The sequence below is a fragment of the Lichenostomus cassidix genome, chromosome 3 (genome assembly GCF_008360975.1).
Source record: "Lichenostomus cassidix isolate B80296 chromosome 3, HeHo_3.0, whole genome shotgun sequence".
Taxonomy (NCBI): Eukaryota; Metazoa; Chordata; class Aves; order Passeriformes; family Meliphagidae; genus Lichenostomus; species Lichenostomus cassidix.
In genome coordinates this window covers 15,923,219-15,941,373 of record NC_139483.1, presented here as the reverse complement: position 1 = coordinate 15,941,373, position 18,155 = coordinate 15,923,219, and the positions used below count along the sequence as shown (strand labels likewise).

Genomic DNA, 18,155 nt, shown 5'->3' with positions numbered 1-18,155 from the left:
GCCTTCCAGCTTCAACTGACAGGATATATTCAGCATCACGAAAAGCCTGTGTGATCTCTAAATTTCACATTCCTTGGTAAAGGAAATGGGTTGGGGAAGTTTGCTGGCCAGCTTCAGATTGAACTGTCTGATGTAAAACATTCTTGGCTGGAGGGACTGAGTTTAGCAGTGGGCAGGATTTCAGTCCTATCATAATGAACAGAAATTATTAAATCCAGTTCCTGTCCCAAATGAAATTATCATTCTCAAATTACCTTGTTAACTTCTGAGTACAAAATATCTCCTGTGAAATTGTTGCTAAGATAGCTTATGAATCTTTGCAAACAAAGGTCAGAAGGAATATCAGCTGTGATATGTCACTATCAAGCTGTTACTCTACTGGCCTGGTATTTGGGGGAGTCTCACTTATCCCCATCTTCAGGTAAGGAGTGCAGAGAGCTTTGTCTGCATGTTAAATACCAGGACCAGAGCTGACACCGTTTAACCAAAGACTTTTGTAGCTTGAAATACAGGAAATCCATCTCACCATTGCCAACGACTCCCAAACCTGTAGCCAAGCCCACAACAGGACTGAACTGCCTCACCTTTACCAACACCCTCAAGGTTTCTCCCTTTTTCTGTCGCTCACCTCTCGCTCGTAGTCCCTTGTTGGAGCATCGCTGCCTTGCTCCAGCCCCCCCGAGGACAGGGAGCCATCGGAGGGCGATGCCATGGGCTGGCGCTTCGCTCCGTAGCTCCCTCCCGAGAATTCCCTCCGCAGAGCGCTGCCGTTCTGAGCAGACGATCCTGCGACAGAGCAGTTCAGCTGGGTTACAGACACTCACTCAACACGCTACTTTAGCTGTTTCTCTGGCTAGTGCTGCTTTCCTGCAGTGTCCCCCAAGCTCATGGCTTGCAGGCTATGTGGGCTTTTATCTTGTCTGCTGCAGTTTTTCCTGTGGATTCTCCAGTCCCTCCCTTGGCACAAGAACACTTTACCCAGCACAGACACACTCACGGTGTTCCTGACAAAGGTGGCAACTGTAGAAACAGCTGTGGTGGCTGCCTAATTCCAGTGCCCTCTTTTTCAGGGAGTAGCTGGGTTGTACCAGCAGATGCACAACTCACTTCCTGTGAGCAGCTGGAAATATGCAGCAAACGTGGTGTGTGCCATGGGAAGGGAAAAAATGTAGGAAAGTTGGGACACCAGCCTTGCCTCTATTTCCACATGGTCTATTCCTCAGCCCATGTCACTGAGCTCACCCTGGCACACAAAGGCAGCAGGGCAGCACTAGGAAAGGTGTTTCCAATGCAGTGCCACTCTTCCATTGCAGCTGCCAGGTCTCCATTGCTTTCTCTCTGCACTTGTGGCAGGAGAGGCATCAAGAGCTACACACAGCTCAGCAACAAAATTAATAACCATGGAGCTTGTGAACAACTTGGCACTGATTTAAAACACTCAAGCAGGAGCAAAGTAGCCCCAGAGCTAAGAATGTAATTTGAATTCTAACATCAATTAAAAAAATTGACAAATTACAAATGTGGGACTCTCAAAAGCACTGCCTGCTTATTCTTGTGCTCCTCTGAAAGCAAGACTAAAATACTCTGCTGGCCCCTGGCAGCAATGCAGTCAGCCATCACCTCAGAAAATCCTTATCCAGCACAGACAGAAGCAACTGCAGGCAGCCCTGTCCCTGAAACACTTGAGCACAAACCCCAAAGCGACACAGCCCTGTTTGCTTACGTGCTGCTAACCCGCTGCTGGCGCTCATGGACCGTCCTGGCTCCGTGCGGGATTTGGTGATCGACGGGATGCTGACGGAGCCGCTGAACACAGTCCGGCTCTCCTGGGGCCGCAGGTTCTGAAATGCACACACAAACCACACATTCACTTATCCACTGCTGCCTCGACCTTGCATGCTGTGGAGCAAGGCCCCAAAACACATTAAACCCCCGACCTTACCAGAGCTGGGTATCTGGGCAGCAAGTCAGCAAAATTTGCAAAATAATATTCTGCAGTTTAGTGCAGAGACTGGCAGCACACGCGACGCGGCAGTGAAGTGCTGAATTACATGGACATATGCAGGCAACTGAAAGAATAAATCTAATCGTTCCAGAATTTCCCTGAAAGGATGGTTTGCAAGCCTAATTAAGCTGCTGTAGATATACTGAGGTTACACTGCGTAATGCCTTCTTTCTGAACACAAGCTTCCGAGGATCTCATTAAAATTTCCTTTTGATGCTGTTTATGCCATGACTGTGTAAGTTGATACAATAACCAGGTTAATCCCTAGTCCTTGCAGAGTTATTAATAGATAGTGGATCAATCTGTGTATCAACTACTTATGAAATTCCATCCCTCCAAACCTACACCAGCTGAGCCAAGGTGAGAAGCAGCCTCCTGTTTCCAGCCTGCACAAAGAGGATGACCAGAGAACATGCCACTGTTTTCCTACATATTTTGATTATAGCTCCTATTTTGAATCCTGAGAGTTCCAGTGTGATTTTCTAAATTAATCAGTTACTGGACTGAAGCAGTCCTTTACTGAGGAGATAAACCACAATTTCCCTATTTGGATATAGGAGTTCCTTAAACATAAGTTGTCTTTAAAAGAAGGGGAAAGAGCACCTTGAAGTGAGTTCTGGGAGATTTTATTTCTGCTTCTGTTAACTTCCAGCTGATCTTAGGGGAGAAGACTTCTCAGATTATTTAGCCCCTCTCTCTGTATATGAGCTTCCTGGCCCAGAGGGACTTGCCCATGTGTATCATTTCAGCTCTGGCTAAATATGAGACCTTGTCCTGCTGATCAACAGAGCATAATTTGCACTATTCAGTCAGTACCTTTAACTGGAATTAGCTTCAGGGAACCTGCATAGATGCACAATGTGAAAGAACTGTAGGAAGCTCCAAGAATTACTTCCTTTACAGCCCTCACTCTGCAATAACTGTTCATTTCTTCCTATTTATATTTAATTATTCCCCCATCCTCACTCTGAGGTGAAATAGCCACACATAAAACAATAGTAATGCTTCCTTAAACTAGGGTGCTATGAAAATTTCAGACCAGAACAAAGATTCCACCCCCACAAGGGTATTCTCAGAGACCCTCAGTACTATCCATGTCTCTATCTGTATTTTAAAATGGATAGTTAAATAGAGGCTTTGTAAGCAACAGATTTTATACAGGTCAGACTTTATCAGATAATTTTTACCAACCTGCTGCCAAATCCAGTCTTACAATGACCCTTAGAACCATTGCTCTGAGAGACCCCTTTGATCTTACAGTCAATTCTTGGCTTTTCATTCTCCCAGCATGCCAGAAATGGCTGGCCTTTAAAGTGCAGCAAGTAAGAATTTAAATCTCTCCTCTGCTCCCAGATCTTTCATAAACACCAGCAAAAGAGAATCAGAGGCCTTACCAAAGAAAAAGCCCTGTTTAATTCTCCCTTCTTCCACGGCTGCACTACAAGGATTTATTCCTAAAGGCCTAAAACACTCTCTTAAATTATTTGTGGGATTATATTGCTGTCTCTTGCTTCTTTTTCCGCTTTTAAATATGAACAACCAACCTACTTTGTAGTACAAAATACTGAGCTCCTGCTTCTTCACCATGCAATCAACTGAGATGCAGAGTATGAGCATCCTGGCTGTACCTAAACCATGGAGGCTCAATCCCCTGATGATACACAAAGGATCTGAGGGGCTGAGGAACGAGTTATTGCTGTGTTTTGAGAGAGAACAAGAAGCCAAGTGCAGCACCATGCGTGTGCACCAGGGTTAGAACACTGAGGGTGCAAGGCTGGTATAAACCTACTGTGGTTCCTTTTGCAAAGAGAACAATTATGCTTAATGACAAGGTGATTAACCTCCTTCACAGTGACTGAGCAGACAACATACAGGCGTCAGGGGAAGGAGGGAGTGGGTGGGTGCATGAAAAACACTCATTTGTCTTAACAGTGTGCTCTAAAGATGATTCTTTTTCACAACCTCAGTTCGCAACGTCCATGTAATTCCTTGTAGGAAGTCTCTCCACAAAGCAAATCTTTCATTGTTCTTTGTTCCAAAAATAAAATAAGCACATGCCAGGGATGCTGGCATTTTGGACCAAACCTCCTGGAAGTGGTGTGCACATGATGCAGGACGGGGATTCAAAGGAAAATCAACGGCGGTTATTAGCAGTAGTTATAAAGCAGCACAACGCAGCAAGTTAAAAACACAGAAAACAAAAGGAAACCTGAGCTTGCTTTACTTAGAGAGACAAAAACCCCTCATTTCGAGCAACAATTCAAATCCTACCAGGAAAATTCATCCCCACTGCTGAACCAAAGGGAGAAAGGTGAGAGAAGAGGGGACAAACAAGCAGCAGCAGAGAAGCTGCTGCTTAGCAAAGTGAATCACTGTGAAATAGGGTGAGAGGCCCAGATGAGTTTGGTGCATCCCATTCCAGTTGGAAAATGGAGCTGTGGGGTATGTAGGTGCAATCACTGCTAGTGTGACAGAGCCTCTGCTCCTGCTCCAACTGCTCCCTGGGCACCTTCTCTGGCACTGGGATGAGGGACAAAGTCTGTCTGGACTGGTACAGCAGAGACAGGAACTGTTCTGCTTCTGTTCCTCTGTCCATTGTGCTGCTTGTTCTCATTTTGAGGTTTATTTTTGTTTTAAAGTACTGTTCTGTTCATCACACTATAAACCTCAGCTTTTAATTCTTCCACGAAATAATATGACAGACTCTAAAACCTACTTCAACAGATCATTTATTGACTCCCCTATGGATTCCACGCTGTCCTGAATCCAATATCCGATCCTACCTGGGACCAATGGCACCCTTCTTACACTAAAACCTCCAAACACAAAGGGAGGATTGACAGACATGAAACCAAATTCACAGCCTGGCTTTCCATACAGCTTACAGCACCTCTACTCTCAAGCCACAGAGCAGACAAATGCTTATCTTCATACCAGACTAAACCTCTAAGGATCTAACAGGGACAGGATCTTGACACTCCAGGTTGCCCACTTTACTTTTTTCCCCTCCAGTTTATGCTAGCAGGCTGCAACATCAGGATGAAGGATGCTCCTAAAGGAAAAGTTGAGTTATTGTCTGAAATACCAGGGGTCATTCCTTACTGATCCCAAGGACACTACTCACATGAGAAAGGGAAGGTAGAGGGAGGGTCACAGTCTGGTGATGCATCACTGCATATTAAACACACACAATTTTATACTACAGTTGGATTAAAAAAGTCTGTTAAAACCAGAAATGAAATACAGCTTCAGTGACCCTAAAATGACCCTCTAGAAGAGAAACAGCTTTCAACTTAACAGGATTTTTTTTTTTTTTTTGCATTTCAACAGAGCATTCCTCTTGTGTATTAATGGCTGTGACAAGTGGGACCTCACAGCGGTGACACATGACCACGCATGTAGCCCTGCAAAGCTCAGGTGTGCAAATTGGTTTTGCAGCCATATGGAAGAGATTTATTTTACTCCTGCATCCTTAAATTCTGTCTAGTGCTGGATGCAGGTGTGTTTCCAAAACCTTCCTGGTGACAGGGATCCAGCACAGCAGCCCAGAGGCACTCAAAGCAGCCTGGCAGTGAAGGTTTGCCATGAGGGATGTCCAAGGGCCACAGCAACCAAAAGCAATGTTCCCATGACAGCAATGGGCATGGCCTGGACCCACACAAACCCTGAGGAAACAACAGCATCACACACATCTATTCACCTACAGGTTATTCCTGATTTATCTGTGAGCCAGGCAGCTGTGATGCACAGCAGGTATCTGTGTGCCTGCTTCTCTTTGGTTTGTATTCTACAGGACCCCAGGCAGGCAGACCAGGATGCTCAACACAAGAAAAAAAGGAAAGACCACTTCTATCCCTCCAATTTACACTGCAACTGGAAGGATGCCTACAGAACAGTATCCTACCTCAGCCTCTGCCTAAAACTACCAGGGTTAAGAGGATCTACATCAGTGAGTTGCCACAATCTTTACTTTTTATCCTGCTTCTATACATTCTAATTGCACTTACTTCAACCTAGAAACTGCCTGAGGCACTACCTGTGTCTGTCCCTCCACATCTGTGTGCAGCACTGTGCACAAATTCTCACATTCCACATGAATTCATCATAAACAAACAGCCTGAAAGCTCAGTCCAACACAGACAGATGCAGAACCTCTTCTTAATTCAACCTGGTATGCAGTACTCTGACTGCTGGAGGATGAACACTGTGGAACAGAGAACTTATCATTCAAAATTCCCACATACTTCCTGGTGATTAAAAATGTTATTCTCATAGCAAAAGGTTCAGCCCAGTTGTTATAAACTTTTCTTTTTTCCTAAGGGCATGAAGTGTCTGTTTCTTGGCATGTCAGAGCTGTGGGAAAACCCCTGCTGATAGCAGAAAGTAAATTATCTGGGACAAAAGAAAGTGGAGGGGTGAAGGAACAGCTTACAAGGGGTTTTCTCCCACGTTAATAGGCAGGCAAAAGGAAAACCACACAGTGTTAGTAGAGTGAACACCTGACTCAGCCGTTCATACCCTCAGAGTGACAAAGTCTGGAGTACCGCGGACAGAGCGTGGAGGCGGGGAAAATGCAGGGTTTATGGAATCGTAAGAGAGGAATTTTTCAGCTGAATTAACAGTCATGTGGTAGATGTGCTCAAAGTTGCTCGGAGAGGAGATCAGACAGGAGTGATGATGAGGGAATTGGTAAGGGGAACGCTGCTATCAAAGACAACAGAGAGAGAAAGCAATGAAGGATGGTTGTACAGCTTACATCGGCACCAGCAGTTCCACAAGAGCAGTCAAACACGGAGCAGGGACAGCAGACAGCAAACCCTGCTGGCTGGCAGCACACAGGGTCTGACACTGCCACCCCCAGTCCTCTGAACACCTTTCTGACACAGAGTCTGACGGGCCTGCTGCCCTCGCTGCTGCTAGAACATTAGAAACAAATCAAACTTTTAACTCATTGGGAATCGATTCTAATATTTATTATTTTTTGATATTTCAAAGAGCACCACAGTTGTAAAAGGTGCTTTACAGACAGTTGAGAAGCATCAGTTCCCTGCCTTGAGGAGCTTACAATCTAAAATAGACATAACACAAACAAAGGAAGGTGAACACAGGTGAGGTGGTGTGGAGAGAAGAAAAGATGAGCATACAAAGCAGTTAGAGATCGTGAAGAGATTTCCTTCTGTTATTCATGCATTTTAGCGATTCCATTAAAATTATCACCCGTACAACAAACACAGAGTATTTCCAACAGCAGGGAACAGTGCTTTGACAGGGTGGGGACACAGGCTGTGTGGGAAGGTGAAAGGGTTAGTGTCACACCACTGGGACAACGCTCTCTCTGCAGACAGGTGACACAAGGCTCATGTCAATGCTGACAGTGCCAAGGGAGCGTGGCACTGCTGTCCCTGCACTGCAGAGGATCAGGCCCTTCCTCAGCACACAACATGTGGAAGCACTGGGAAATTCCAACGTTTTTAACAGGGCAACTGAGCAGCATGCTCCCAAAGTGTGACATAAAGAAGAGGAGGGGAGAAATAACCCTGCAAATTAAACAGGAACAGTTTCCAATTCATCTCTATGGAATGTGCAGACACAAGTGCTCTTATAATTTAAACTCATCTACATCCAGATTTAATGGAATAAAGTTTCAGGGCTCAGTCTCCCTCCCTGTGCCATCTGTATGTGCTCAGCAGGTCAGCCTGCACTGGGGTGGTTTCCTATGGACACCAGCAAATCAGAACACCTTTTCTCCTTTCTAACTTTTAAGTTCCTCTTCTCCTTGTCCAACTGATTTCATCTCCTTAAAACAGGTATTTCTGAGTAATATTAGAAATGTTAGGACTTAAAATATAAAATATGGTAAAAATATAGCTTACCCCTCCACTAAACCTAAGGCACTACTTTTTTGTATGTGGAACGTATTAAAGTCTGGAAGAACATTAAGTCACATCCCAATACATATTATATCAAACATTATTGTTCTGTTCTCTTCATTTCAGCTGGTAAAATCCAACTTTTTTTCTTTTTTTTTTTTTTTTTAAACACATGGTTATTATGAGGCTTTGCCTGTTAACCAAAACATCAATTACCACATTATGGCAAATCAGACATAATATACATTAAATTATTGTTATTAACTTTAGCAGCATCTAAATATCAGTACAAGAAGCCACCATTCCAAAATGGTCCAGTACAGCAGACTTTGCTGAGTTATCTGCTCACAACAGAGAACTTGCAGCAAAGCCAGCTACATTCCTAAAAGCCAATAAGGGAGATATGGCAGTGTCTAAAACCACAAGCTAAAAAGCAGAGGGTAGGCCAGCTGCAGATCATGAAAATATTTAGCCAGCATTCATGAATGTCAGAAAGCCACGATATGGCAGCATTTTAAAAATGATACTCCATGGTACTTTCTCCATGGACTCCACCATTAGATGCATGCATGGGGTTCCCATTTTCATTAAAGAATACCAAATATAGATAAGTATTCATTTACTCTAAAAGTTTCTCAATTGAAACAAGCAAAGCTTCACACATCATCTAGAATGGACGTAGAATGGCTCATGTATAATGAGGTCAAACTGAAGCATAATGTTCAAATATAATGGCAGTCAAGACCAGCTTTTGTATATAAAAATACTTAGGCATGCAGAATATGAAAGCAAAATCAATCCTGTACATCTGATGTACACAGAGAGGTGGTCTGTGCTGCAGTAAGTGCAGTTCCAGATTTCAGATCTTCACTACAAAGGAGCATCCACGATAAAGTGGCTTCAAGGGACAAGAGGGCAGAAGGGAGGCCAGACTGTACGGCCAGGTTAATTGGTGACAGGCTGCTAGGGAAGAAAAACATGTAAACAAATAAGTTTGGGGATACACTAACAGGAATGATTCTCAATTGTACAAAACAAGACAATGACCCAGATCCACAGCAATAAATCACAAATATGTACTGATTAATGCTCTGCTCATTGGAAACAACAGCTTCTGGTTTCTGTTGTGTTGCAGACCACAAACTTGCATGTCAAAGCCAGACTGTGAGTGCTCACCATGAAGAAAAGAAAGATGCAAATTTGCAGTTGCCTGAAACCCCCTAAATCTGCTCTCTGTCTGAGCCTTGGGCATGGTTCTGCCCAAACACAGGGCTATCCTGAAGCCAAGGGTGTCTGTCCATGGAGAGAACATGGGAGTCGGGCAGTAGACTGCAATCTCCCACAAACACAGCAGAGTGGATGTGCATAGCAAGAGAAATGGAAAACACTAAAACAACACACAGAGAAAGCACCTTTCCCCCTTAGGTGGCTGTGCCAGCAAGGGCAAACATACAGGGAGAGATGTTGTACACATGCAGGCACCTGATACAACACATGAAATAGTGCAAAAGAGTTTAAAACATTCCATTTATTCCAGCTGCCACATAAATTAAACTCTCTAATAAAGCTGGTCTTTTAAAAGACATCATTAGAATAGTGGTGGGCAGACAGCAAGCAGGCTCTGCATCCACCAGGCCAGGGCTTAGGGCAGCACAAGTGCAGGCCCCTCCTGCCCACAAACACAGCCCAGCCCACCCACCAAAGGCCATCACTACCAGTTCTAAGTTTGCTTCTCTCAGTTCTTGGCATTTTCCCTGAAAAAGGCAGTGGGGCTCAAGAGGTTAGATTTTTCTGACTCACACTGCATCTATGAAGTGAATATGTGTATATTAATGAATAAACAGAAATACACACATACATATAATATTGTCATTTGCTTTATAAAGTTCCCCCATGCAGGCTCAATAAAAGCTGGGCTGAACTGGCTATTTAGCTTGTGACAATCTCATCCAACACAGAGATTAAAATATCTATTCTCTATTAAAATCTACTTATTTCTAAGGACTCTTTTGCCCACATAGCACTATGCTGACTTCAGTGAAAGTTCATGCTGGGTGATAAATTTCTATTGGTAGATCCAGTCACATTTGAAAGTGCTCAAATAAACCAGAAGAAACAACAAATGAAAAGGCTCACTCCACTCTTTCATGCACTTTCTACATTCCAGTATCCCATAAAAAATTAGCTGGATGAAGAGAATTTGAAAAGACTATTAGCATTGCACTGCTTGCTACCCCCAGCCACAGCCCTCTTTAAATGCAAAAATTTATTTTACCATTTGCTTCCACAAACAAGAACAGGCATTCCCCCCTAAAAAATGCTGCAATCTTTCCCACAGTTTGTTAAAAATAAATACCTTGTCTTCTGAAACATACTAATCTATTAAAAAATACAAAGAAGGTGTTCCAGCTGCAAAATTAAGACACATGCTAAGCAGCACAGAAATCCCCCAGCTTTTCACCTTTATGGAATAAGGTATGAAACTGGTGAAATAATTCCATGTCCTGGAAAAGAAATCACCATACAGATGAACTGTACACAGGCTTGATTGATTATTCTTTACCTTGTGTACTGGTTCTCCAACAAACATCCTCTGTTTCCATCCCCTCTTCTGATTGTATATTTCTTTCCAGTAAAACACTAGACTCAACACATAACCTCAAATGCCCACACAACTCCTTTTCTTCTATTTTTGTGCCTAAGAAACACAGTACTTAGTCTGGAATGGATTAAATGAAACCTCAGTCCAGGCAAATACCTTACAGGAAGCTGTTGGAAAAGAAAAAGCTGCCTGGACTGAAGGAGCTCTTGACAGAACATTTATTTCCTAATTTCAAGTTACATTTTCAAATTCACACACTTTCAAGTCCCGTGTTTGATGCAATTCTTTACCAATTAAACTAGGAATACAAATACAACATGACATTGCAAGGAACTGATGGAAAAATACACAACAAATTTTCTCTGTCTGCAGTGACATCTCCCAGCATTAAGATTGATACTTACTTGCAAAAAGGAAGTTTTAATAATAACTTTTAAAAAAGAAGCTGCAGCAGTGGAACAAGTGCAGGAATCAATTATATATTGTACACATTTTCTAATTCTTCTCATGACTTTTAAGTGTGGAAGGTGATTCATGAATTTTTTTCAAAACACCATATGATTGGTAATAGCACAGTACCAATCCTAACTTAAAAGTAAGACCTTTCAGCTAATACAAGACCAGTGCGATTAGAATGGATTCAAAGCTGAAAGACATTTAGAGATTACATTGCTAAAGAAATTATGTAGAAAATCCCCTTCCACAGATAGAATCATTCCTTGTTTTACACTTGTCAGATGTGGGGCTTGATTAAGAGTCCTTTCAGCTTTTGATTGCCATGAACTTTCAACTACTGACAGTGTGACACAGGATGGCTTTTGCTCTACCTATAGAGGTAGCAGATTATCTTCTCTGCTTGAGAAGAGCCACAAATATTTTAAAGAACTTACCAGAAATGGAGAAAAGAAGAAAGGCTCTGATCTACATCCTTCCCTGAAGCAAATGATCACTCTGTCTAACATCAGACACATGCAATCTTGTATCCAGGTAAGATAAACACTACCTGCCAACATCTCTTGGATTTGTCATGTGTTTTCTATGAACAGTTCCTTCATTATTAGTTAATTTATAAAAATGGTTATCATTTATAAAAATACACACATACAGTACTACTTTTTTCATTACACTGAAGATATTTGTTATTGAGAGGCTTCTCAGAGTGTGTCTAATATGAGATTTAAAGTAAATCAATGTGCAGACTTTACAGTCAAGTGTAACATGAAAGTACCATTTGCTGCAAAAATGAGGTAAAATGAGTATCCAAAGACCAGAGATTATGCTCCTAAACTCTTAAACTAGTGCAACTGCATGGTGCACTTCATTTTCCAGTCTTATTGTTGTTTCCTTTGCACTTTTCAGCATCAGAAAATCCCAATTTCAGCATCCACTTCCTGCTTTATGCACAAACTCCAAGTAATAATGATGATCATTTTAGACAGCAGTTCTGTGCTAATGCCTATGTCTCACGCTGGAACAAATTTCATCTGTTTTTATCATAACATCTCATCTTTCTTACAGTGCTAATTAGCATCTTTGAATCACATCTGTGCCACTGGGGATGAGTTTAGAAAACAATACAGAACACACAAACAAGATGCTCAAGGTAGCTTGAAGCAAGCAATAGGGTACTTCCTTATGAGCAAAGTATTAATTGGTCTTTAGCACATCAAAAATCTCAGTAACTTCCATGTGAATATTCCCTACATAAGGTTTTACAGAAATGAACATGTGCACATGCTATTATGTTTCCTTTCCCTGTTTTTCAACTTTCAAGGTTGTTGCAAGAAGTTCTGTTTGACTGAGACTACTTAGTTTGGAGAGAACAGGAAAAAATAGCGTAGTTGGCATGGAAAGAAATTTGAGCAGTAGATTATTGAATTGCTAAAGGAAAACAGACTGTAAAGAGACAGGCAAAGTTGGTGCTAAAGATGGGAGGAGCAAAAAGGAATTGAACCACAGTTCACAGACAAAGGAATTTCCCTCTCCAACTGCATGAAGAGCACAGGCTCAAATCAAATAAATTTTGCCTCTTCAAATGGGTCATAAAAATTATTATCAACACCGTGAGGCCAACCTGGCTTAAAACTCCAGAGGCATTAGGCACTCCTTCTCCTCCACTCAATGCCTAAGTGTCATCCTCCTTGCTTAAATTTTGTTACATGCAGCAGAACATTTTTAGCTCCATTTCCCTCATTACACTGTTCCTGATATGAAATACATCACTGATTATCCATCAAAACTGTACTTGATTTTCTCTCACTTATTTGCAGCCTCTGCAGCAGTCAGTCACTCTCACATGTCCTTTTGTACTTACCATTGGGAGGTCTTTGAGAATCTGAATGCCATCTCCTGGACCCATATGTGCTATGTGGTTAAAATTAGTTGGGTTAGAAATTAACTTATTTCTCATTTCTGGATCGCGTAGCATCTCCCTAGAAGAGAAGATACTTTGTTTAGGTATTTCCCTCGAGGTGAGGATGGGCATTTATAAAACACGTACAGCTTTAATTATCAGCTATTTTAAAATGGAAATTAACCAGTCTTTTCCAACCTAAACAATTCAGTGGTTCTATGACTCTATATAAGCATGTTAACAGTGATAAACCCCTGCTGTCAGTGGTGGTGTGGAGAAGCTTCCAGCTTGAAGAGAGGTCAAGGGGCCAGGAAAAAACAATGCTGTTTGCAGGCTAACAGCCCATGCCCAGCAGTTACTAACATTGAGACAATGAGCTGATGAAAAGCTCTGTAAGATGAGTAAAAGCTGAACTTATTTGTGATATATTACAAAGTGGAGATGAAAATGAAGTATAGGGTATGAAAACAGAATTAATACTGCAGTACCTTTCTCAGTCTGTGGTCAGAATTAAAGGCTCTTCAAAATGGCAAGGATGCCTTTCAGAACTCAAAATAAATAAAATTTTAAAGAGACCAATGTCAATCAACCCAGAAAAGGCAAGGACAAGAAACTGAATTTTTATCTCCCCTGCCTACAGTTACTTTCCTCACAGCCAAAAAGAAAGACAAACTGGGAGCCAACCAAGGGTGGAAGACATTGGAAATTAGGAAAGTGAAATATTCAGTTCTTGAAGTGTGGCTTAGCACAGCAGCAAGTCACTTTTAAAGAGTGACAGCAAATGTCAATAACATCCTCTGCAAACACTGCCAGTAGTGAAGACCTGTTTTTGTTGCCATTTAGGAAGGTATTTGTAACCTGCTAAACACTCCTATTAGAAATACACCCTGAAGTCCTATGCCCTCTGAAGAGATGAGTTTTCTGAGCTTTATAGAAACTTTATGTAGTTAAATCTATAAATCAAAAAAGCAGATGTCCTGGAATGCTGCTGAGAGCAGAATCTCCTTCAGCAAGAAAAGCAGAACCAGAGGCTGAGAGGAATCAACCCATATGCATAGTTAGGAATGCAATCTCCTTTTGCAAAGTGTTTATTAGAGATCTTTACATATACACAGTGTATGGGCACACCTATGCACCTGCATGCAGGATGTGGAGACATGCATTCCAAATTACAGCCGTTTCACATAATTAATCTGAACTAATTGTGCATCCAGTGCATATCCATATCCACATCCATATCCACATCCATATCCACATCCATATCAAAACTGATACTAACACAAATTAAACACTGAAGATTAACATGGTAGAGAGGAGACAGGAACACCCAAATGGGCATTCCAGGAAGCCACAGGCATCAGTGAGTGTCCTTCAGGGCCTACAGGCATGGACAGAAGACAAGTACAGGTGGAATACTGACCTCCTCTGCTGCATCCTCTCCTCCTCGGGCACTCGGAAGGAATAGCGCCGCTTGTTGTTGATGTTCCGAACCATCTGCTTCCGGCTGTTGTCGGATGTCTCAGGCACCACCAGCTCATCCCCCTCTGAAATCAGCACAAATATGGTGATGCACTGGGGCAATTCATTAGGTGTTCATGGAATTTGAGTTTCAACACGTTTTCTCCCTCTGTTCTTGCTAGTGTTGGACACCACCCATTTCCCATCAAACCTGAACAAATTTGGTTTATGGGTTTCTGTGGCTACTATCTACTACTCTGGTGTGTAGCAACAGACTTAACCCTTCTTCACACACAAGCTGCCACATCTGTGTTCTCAAAACACCAGTGATTCATTCTTCAAAACAAACATTTAGGTGGGCAGGAAGGGAATCTCAGTCTTGTCACAAAATTCCCTTGGCAGTTCTCACTGAAAATCACTAGAACAGTCTTCTTCTGCCAATTGTTTGGAAACTCAATGCAAGATTCTATTTCATTCATTCCCTGCTCCAAAGAGAGTACTGCTTTTGAAATGTTTGAACATTGATGTATTTTGGAGCAACTGTGGGAAAAGGGAAGGTTTTTTCTGCATGTGCACACCTTGGGCAAGGCATCCTTAATAAAGACATGAAAAGGACAACAGTGAAATCATACAACACCTGCGTGACTTGAATGAGCATTGCAACTGCTCTGTCTTGTTTTACATATATGGGGACTAAAGTGACACTCCATAAATTATTGCTGACTGACAAAACAGTTTTTGTATGGAACTCACACCTTTCTTTAAGATCAACTCTAATATTCAGTCTTTATTAGACTTGAAAATTCTCTGTACATACTTCCAGCATATTACGCCTCTCTACCACTGTCATTCCTTTTGTACTAATTTGCTACCAATTTCAAAAAGCACTGAAACACTGCCAACAGCAGTATATTTTTCTGGAGTGTTTATTTCCACTGTTTTCAAAAAGTTGTTAACAAAAATTTATAGCTTTTGGTTGTTGAGACAGAGCATGGCCCCTCTCCACCTAAAAGGTTAAACAAAAGTTTAAGGAACTTCCTCAGGAGCATGCTTCTGAAATGGGCTCTAAAAAGTAAAAAAGTCAGAAAGACTCATAACAAAAATAGCTTTTTGAAGTTAAAATTGTGGCACACAGTCATAAGTGGCTCTAATAATAAGTTATGAACAACTTATATTAATTTAAAATGCTTGGGAAACATTTGTTTAGGTTAAGTATAGTATTCATTTTAATCTAGTGCTGCCAAAATGACCATTGAAGTTCTTAATTGTGCAGGCTTTTTTAGGCAGCCTTCTGGCAGGTGATCCCACATTTGGAGGGAGCGTCTAGTCATTCTATTTTCTAGTTCCAGTCTTCATTCAAGTCTTCATTGAATATTCAAAAGGAAAAAAATGTTCAGAGAAGAGAAGCTATTGCAATCACTGCGGAATCCATAAGCTTTGGCTTTTTCCCAAGTTGGCAAGCACACAGATGTTTGAGAGATCCCTTCTGCAATATACAGATGCAGGCAAAGAAAAATGTTCTTTCTAAACAAAAATTTGCATGATGAAAACTGGCTTCTCTTTACTTACCTGCCATTTTGTTTTTGAAATATATTAATCTAACTGTCTCCAGGCCTAAAAGGTTTAGTGATCCTTCTGTATTCAAGGGTCGTACCTGAAACAAGGAAAAGCAGTCCTTGTAATACTCTGAAGAGTAACAACTCCAAGTCATTAAAAACACAAAGAAGAGTTAAAAAATATTTTAAACTTTTTTTTTAGAGAGAGTACAGAGGGGGTTACCTAAAATTCCACTTTAAGACACAGGCTGAACACCATTCCCTCCAGCATTTAAATACATACTTCTGTTAGAAGTCTACTTCATGTATCAACTCAATTTTTTCTGTCAGATGCACAACGCAATAAGCTGAGCTTTTACTTTGTGTTAGTACCATGTCACAATAATGCTCTGCAGCTTGATTAGAGCACATACAGACTGCTAAAACCTACTGCTATTTGTGATTTCCAGCTTAAAAATGAAAGAAGCATTCCACACTGAGTCTGTAAATTGTATTAGAAACAGGCTCTTCGTAATAAATGGCCATTTTTGAGACTCTCAAGTGTAATAATTTTGTTTGCTGAAAGTAGCTTCATCCATTAAAAGGGAAGTGTTGAGCCAAATATTGATCAAAGCACTAAATCACATTCTACTGTGTAGGGAAAAAATGCTCCAACTGCTTAATAACTCAAAGTTTGGACATCAGAAAGAACTTTCCCACAAAAGTCCAGATTCTTCTCTCTTTAAGATGGTTAGTAGTTGAGCACCTTTGCATTATGTATCCTCACAGCACTGCCAGAATATCCTGGTCTGCATCTGACATGTGGGAAATTGATATGCAGAGAGACTCAATGACCAACACGAGACCACAGGGGCAATGTCCTGCAGTTCTATGCCTTTGGAAGGACAGTAAAGGAATTATGTTGACCCTGGTACAAAGCTGAAGTCAGTCTAAACCACAGGGGAAAAAATTGACTTCTCGTTCTTCTTTCCAAATACAGCTGAGCAAACACCTTCTAAACACCAAGGAAGTGTCAGTTTTCAGAAACATCTTCCTTTTGATAAGAGATCCAAACCTGACATCATCCTGTTTTTTGTATTTCTGCTGGTTGAAACAAAATGTTCTGACCCTGTCTGTCTACAGTATTCTCAAGCAGCAGGAGAGAGATTTTTGAAGGCCTGTTTAATTATCTTAACATCCACCATCCTCTGGCAGTAACATAGATGCAATCAGTCCCAATGAAGACATTGCAATTAATGGCAAAAACCTGCTCTCATTATGACAATAGTATCAGTAAATCTAACACAGTCACATGCTCCAGATTGACCATTCATATAAAATTATACAACCACATGGAAAACATATTTTTTATCTTCTATTTCCAACAAAAATGCATGAGCTTCTCTGCAGTAGCTCTTTTAATTCAATTATGTTTACACAAGCAGTTTTAAGGATGGCTTCTGAAGCAGTACTGAGTCTGGACATATCCCTTGGCTGATACTGAAATGGGAAGTTACCTTTTTGAGAGGAATAGTTTGAATCCACTCCATGGAGTTCACGTCGAAGATATCAATTGCATTTTCACTGTACACAGAGAGGTATGGTGCATTGTAACCTGGGGGGGAATGATTAGGGATTGTGTCATGTACTTTTAGACACCACCCAAGCAGGACAACTTCTTACAGTTTAAACATATTTGTTTGAAAGAACAAAACCAATGCTCCACAATCCAACAACAAGCTCTGAAAAATGTGCTTTAACTCAAAAGTGACCAAGAAATTTATTCTGAAGGCAAACCAGCACCACCTAAAAATTTAGAACCTCCATGTCTTTTCTTTTAACTTTGCTTAAAACCTAACTCTTTGTGAATTGTAAGAGATTATGGTTTACTCTACCAAATACTGATGTATTTCAAAGCTTTTTTTCTCCTAAAAGCCCCATTTTTAGTAAGAGCTCACATTTTGTAAATGGCATGGTAGGAAAATAGACTGCTCTATTTAATAGCTGCCCTATTTAATAACTCATTTGAAAGAACTGAGCTCTGAGTCTTTGGACTGTGTACTAAATGAGCATCAGTTGGAACTAAGCACCATGACACAGTCATAAAAGTCATGTTTCCTCAGCTTTAATTCTCTCTTCTCATTTTCTGGATTGTAACGGGAAATCTTGTGCTACTTATCTGGCACATTTCCCCAGGATGAAATTTGTTTCACTGGGACTACTTCTAAAGGAGAATTCAGTATTTCCATGTCGGCAACAAGACTGCCATGGTCTGCCAAGACTACAAGAGCATCCAAGTTGTGTTTAAATGTAACAGCTTTTGCTATAAAAT

The 18,155-nt window shown here is 41.2% G+C and overlaps 1 protein-coding gene across 12 annotated transcripts in view; it reads right to left on the bottom strand.

Annotated features, from left to right (window-relative positions):
- The window catches only part of CDC42BPA (CDC42 binding protein kinase alpha), a 181,586-nt gene that overhangs the window by 5,376 nt on the left and 158,055 nt on the right, over positions 1-18,155 (bottom strand). For 8 of the 12 annotated variants that reach the window (XM_085054659.1, XM_085054648.1, XM_085054650.1 and 5 more), the window contains 7 exons: positions 17,341-17,438; positions 15,858-15,942; positions 14,251-14,374; positions 12,792-12,909; positions 6,524-6,709; positions 1,724-1,841; positions 629-786 (listed from right to left, as the gene is read on the bottom strand). In XM_085054659.1, coding sequence (XP_084910785.1) covers positions 629-786; positions 1,724-1,841; positions 6,524-6,709; positions 12,792-12,909; positions 14,251-14,374; positions 15,858-15,942; positions 17,341-17,438 — 887 coding nt within the window. Of the gene's footprint in view, positions 1-628; positions 787-1,723; positions 1,842-6,523; positions 6,710-6,956; positions 8,839-12,791; positions 12,910-14,250; positions 14,375-15,857; positions 15,943-17,340; positions 17,439-18,155 lie in introns of those variants that run through there. The other 4 variants (XM_085054653.1, XM_085054654.1, XM_085054657.1 and 1 more) reach the window with 3 other exon arrangements.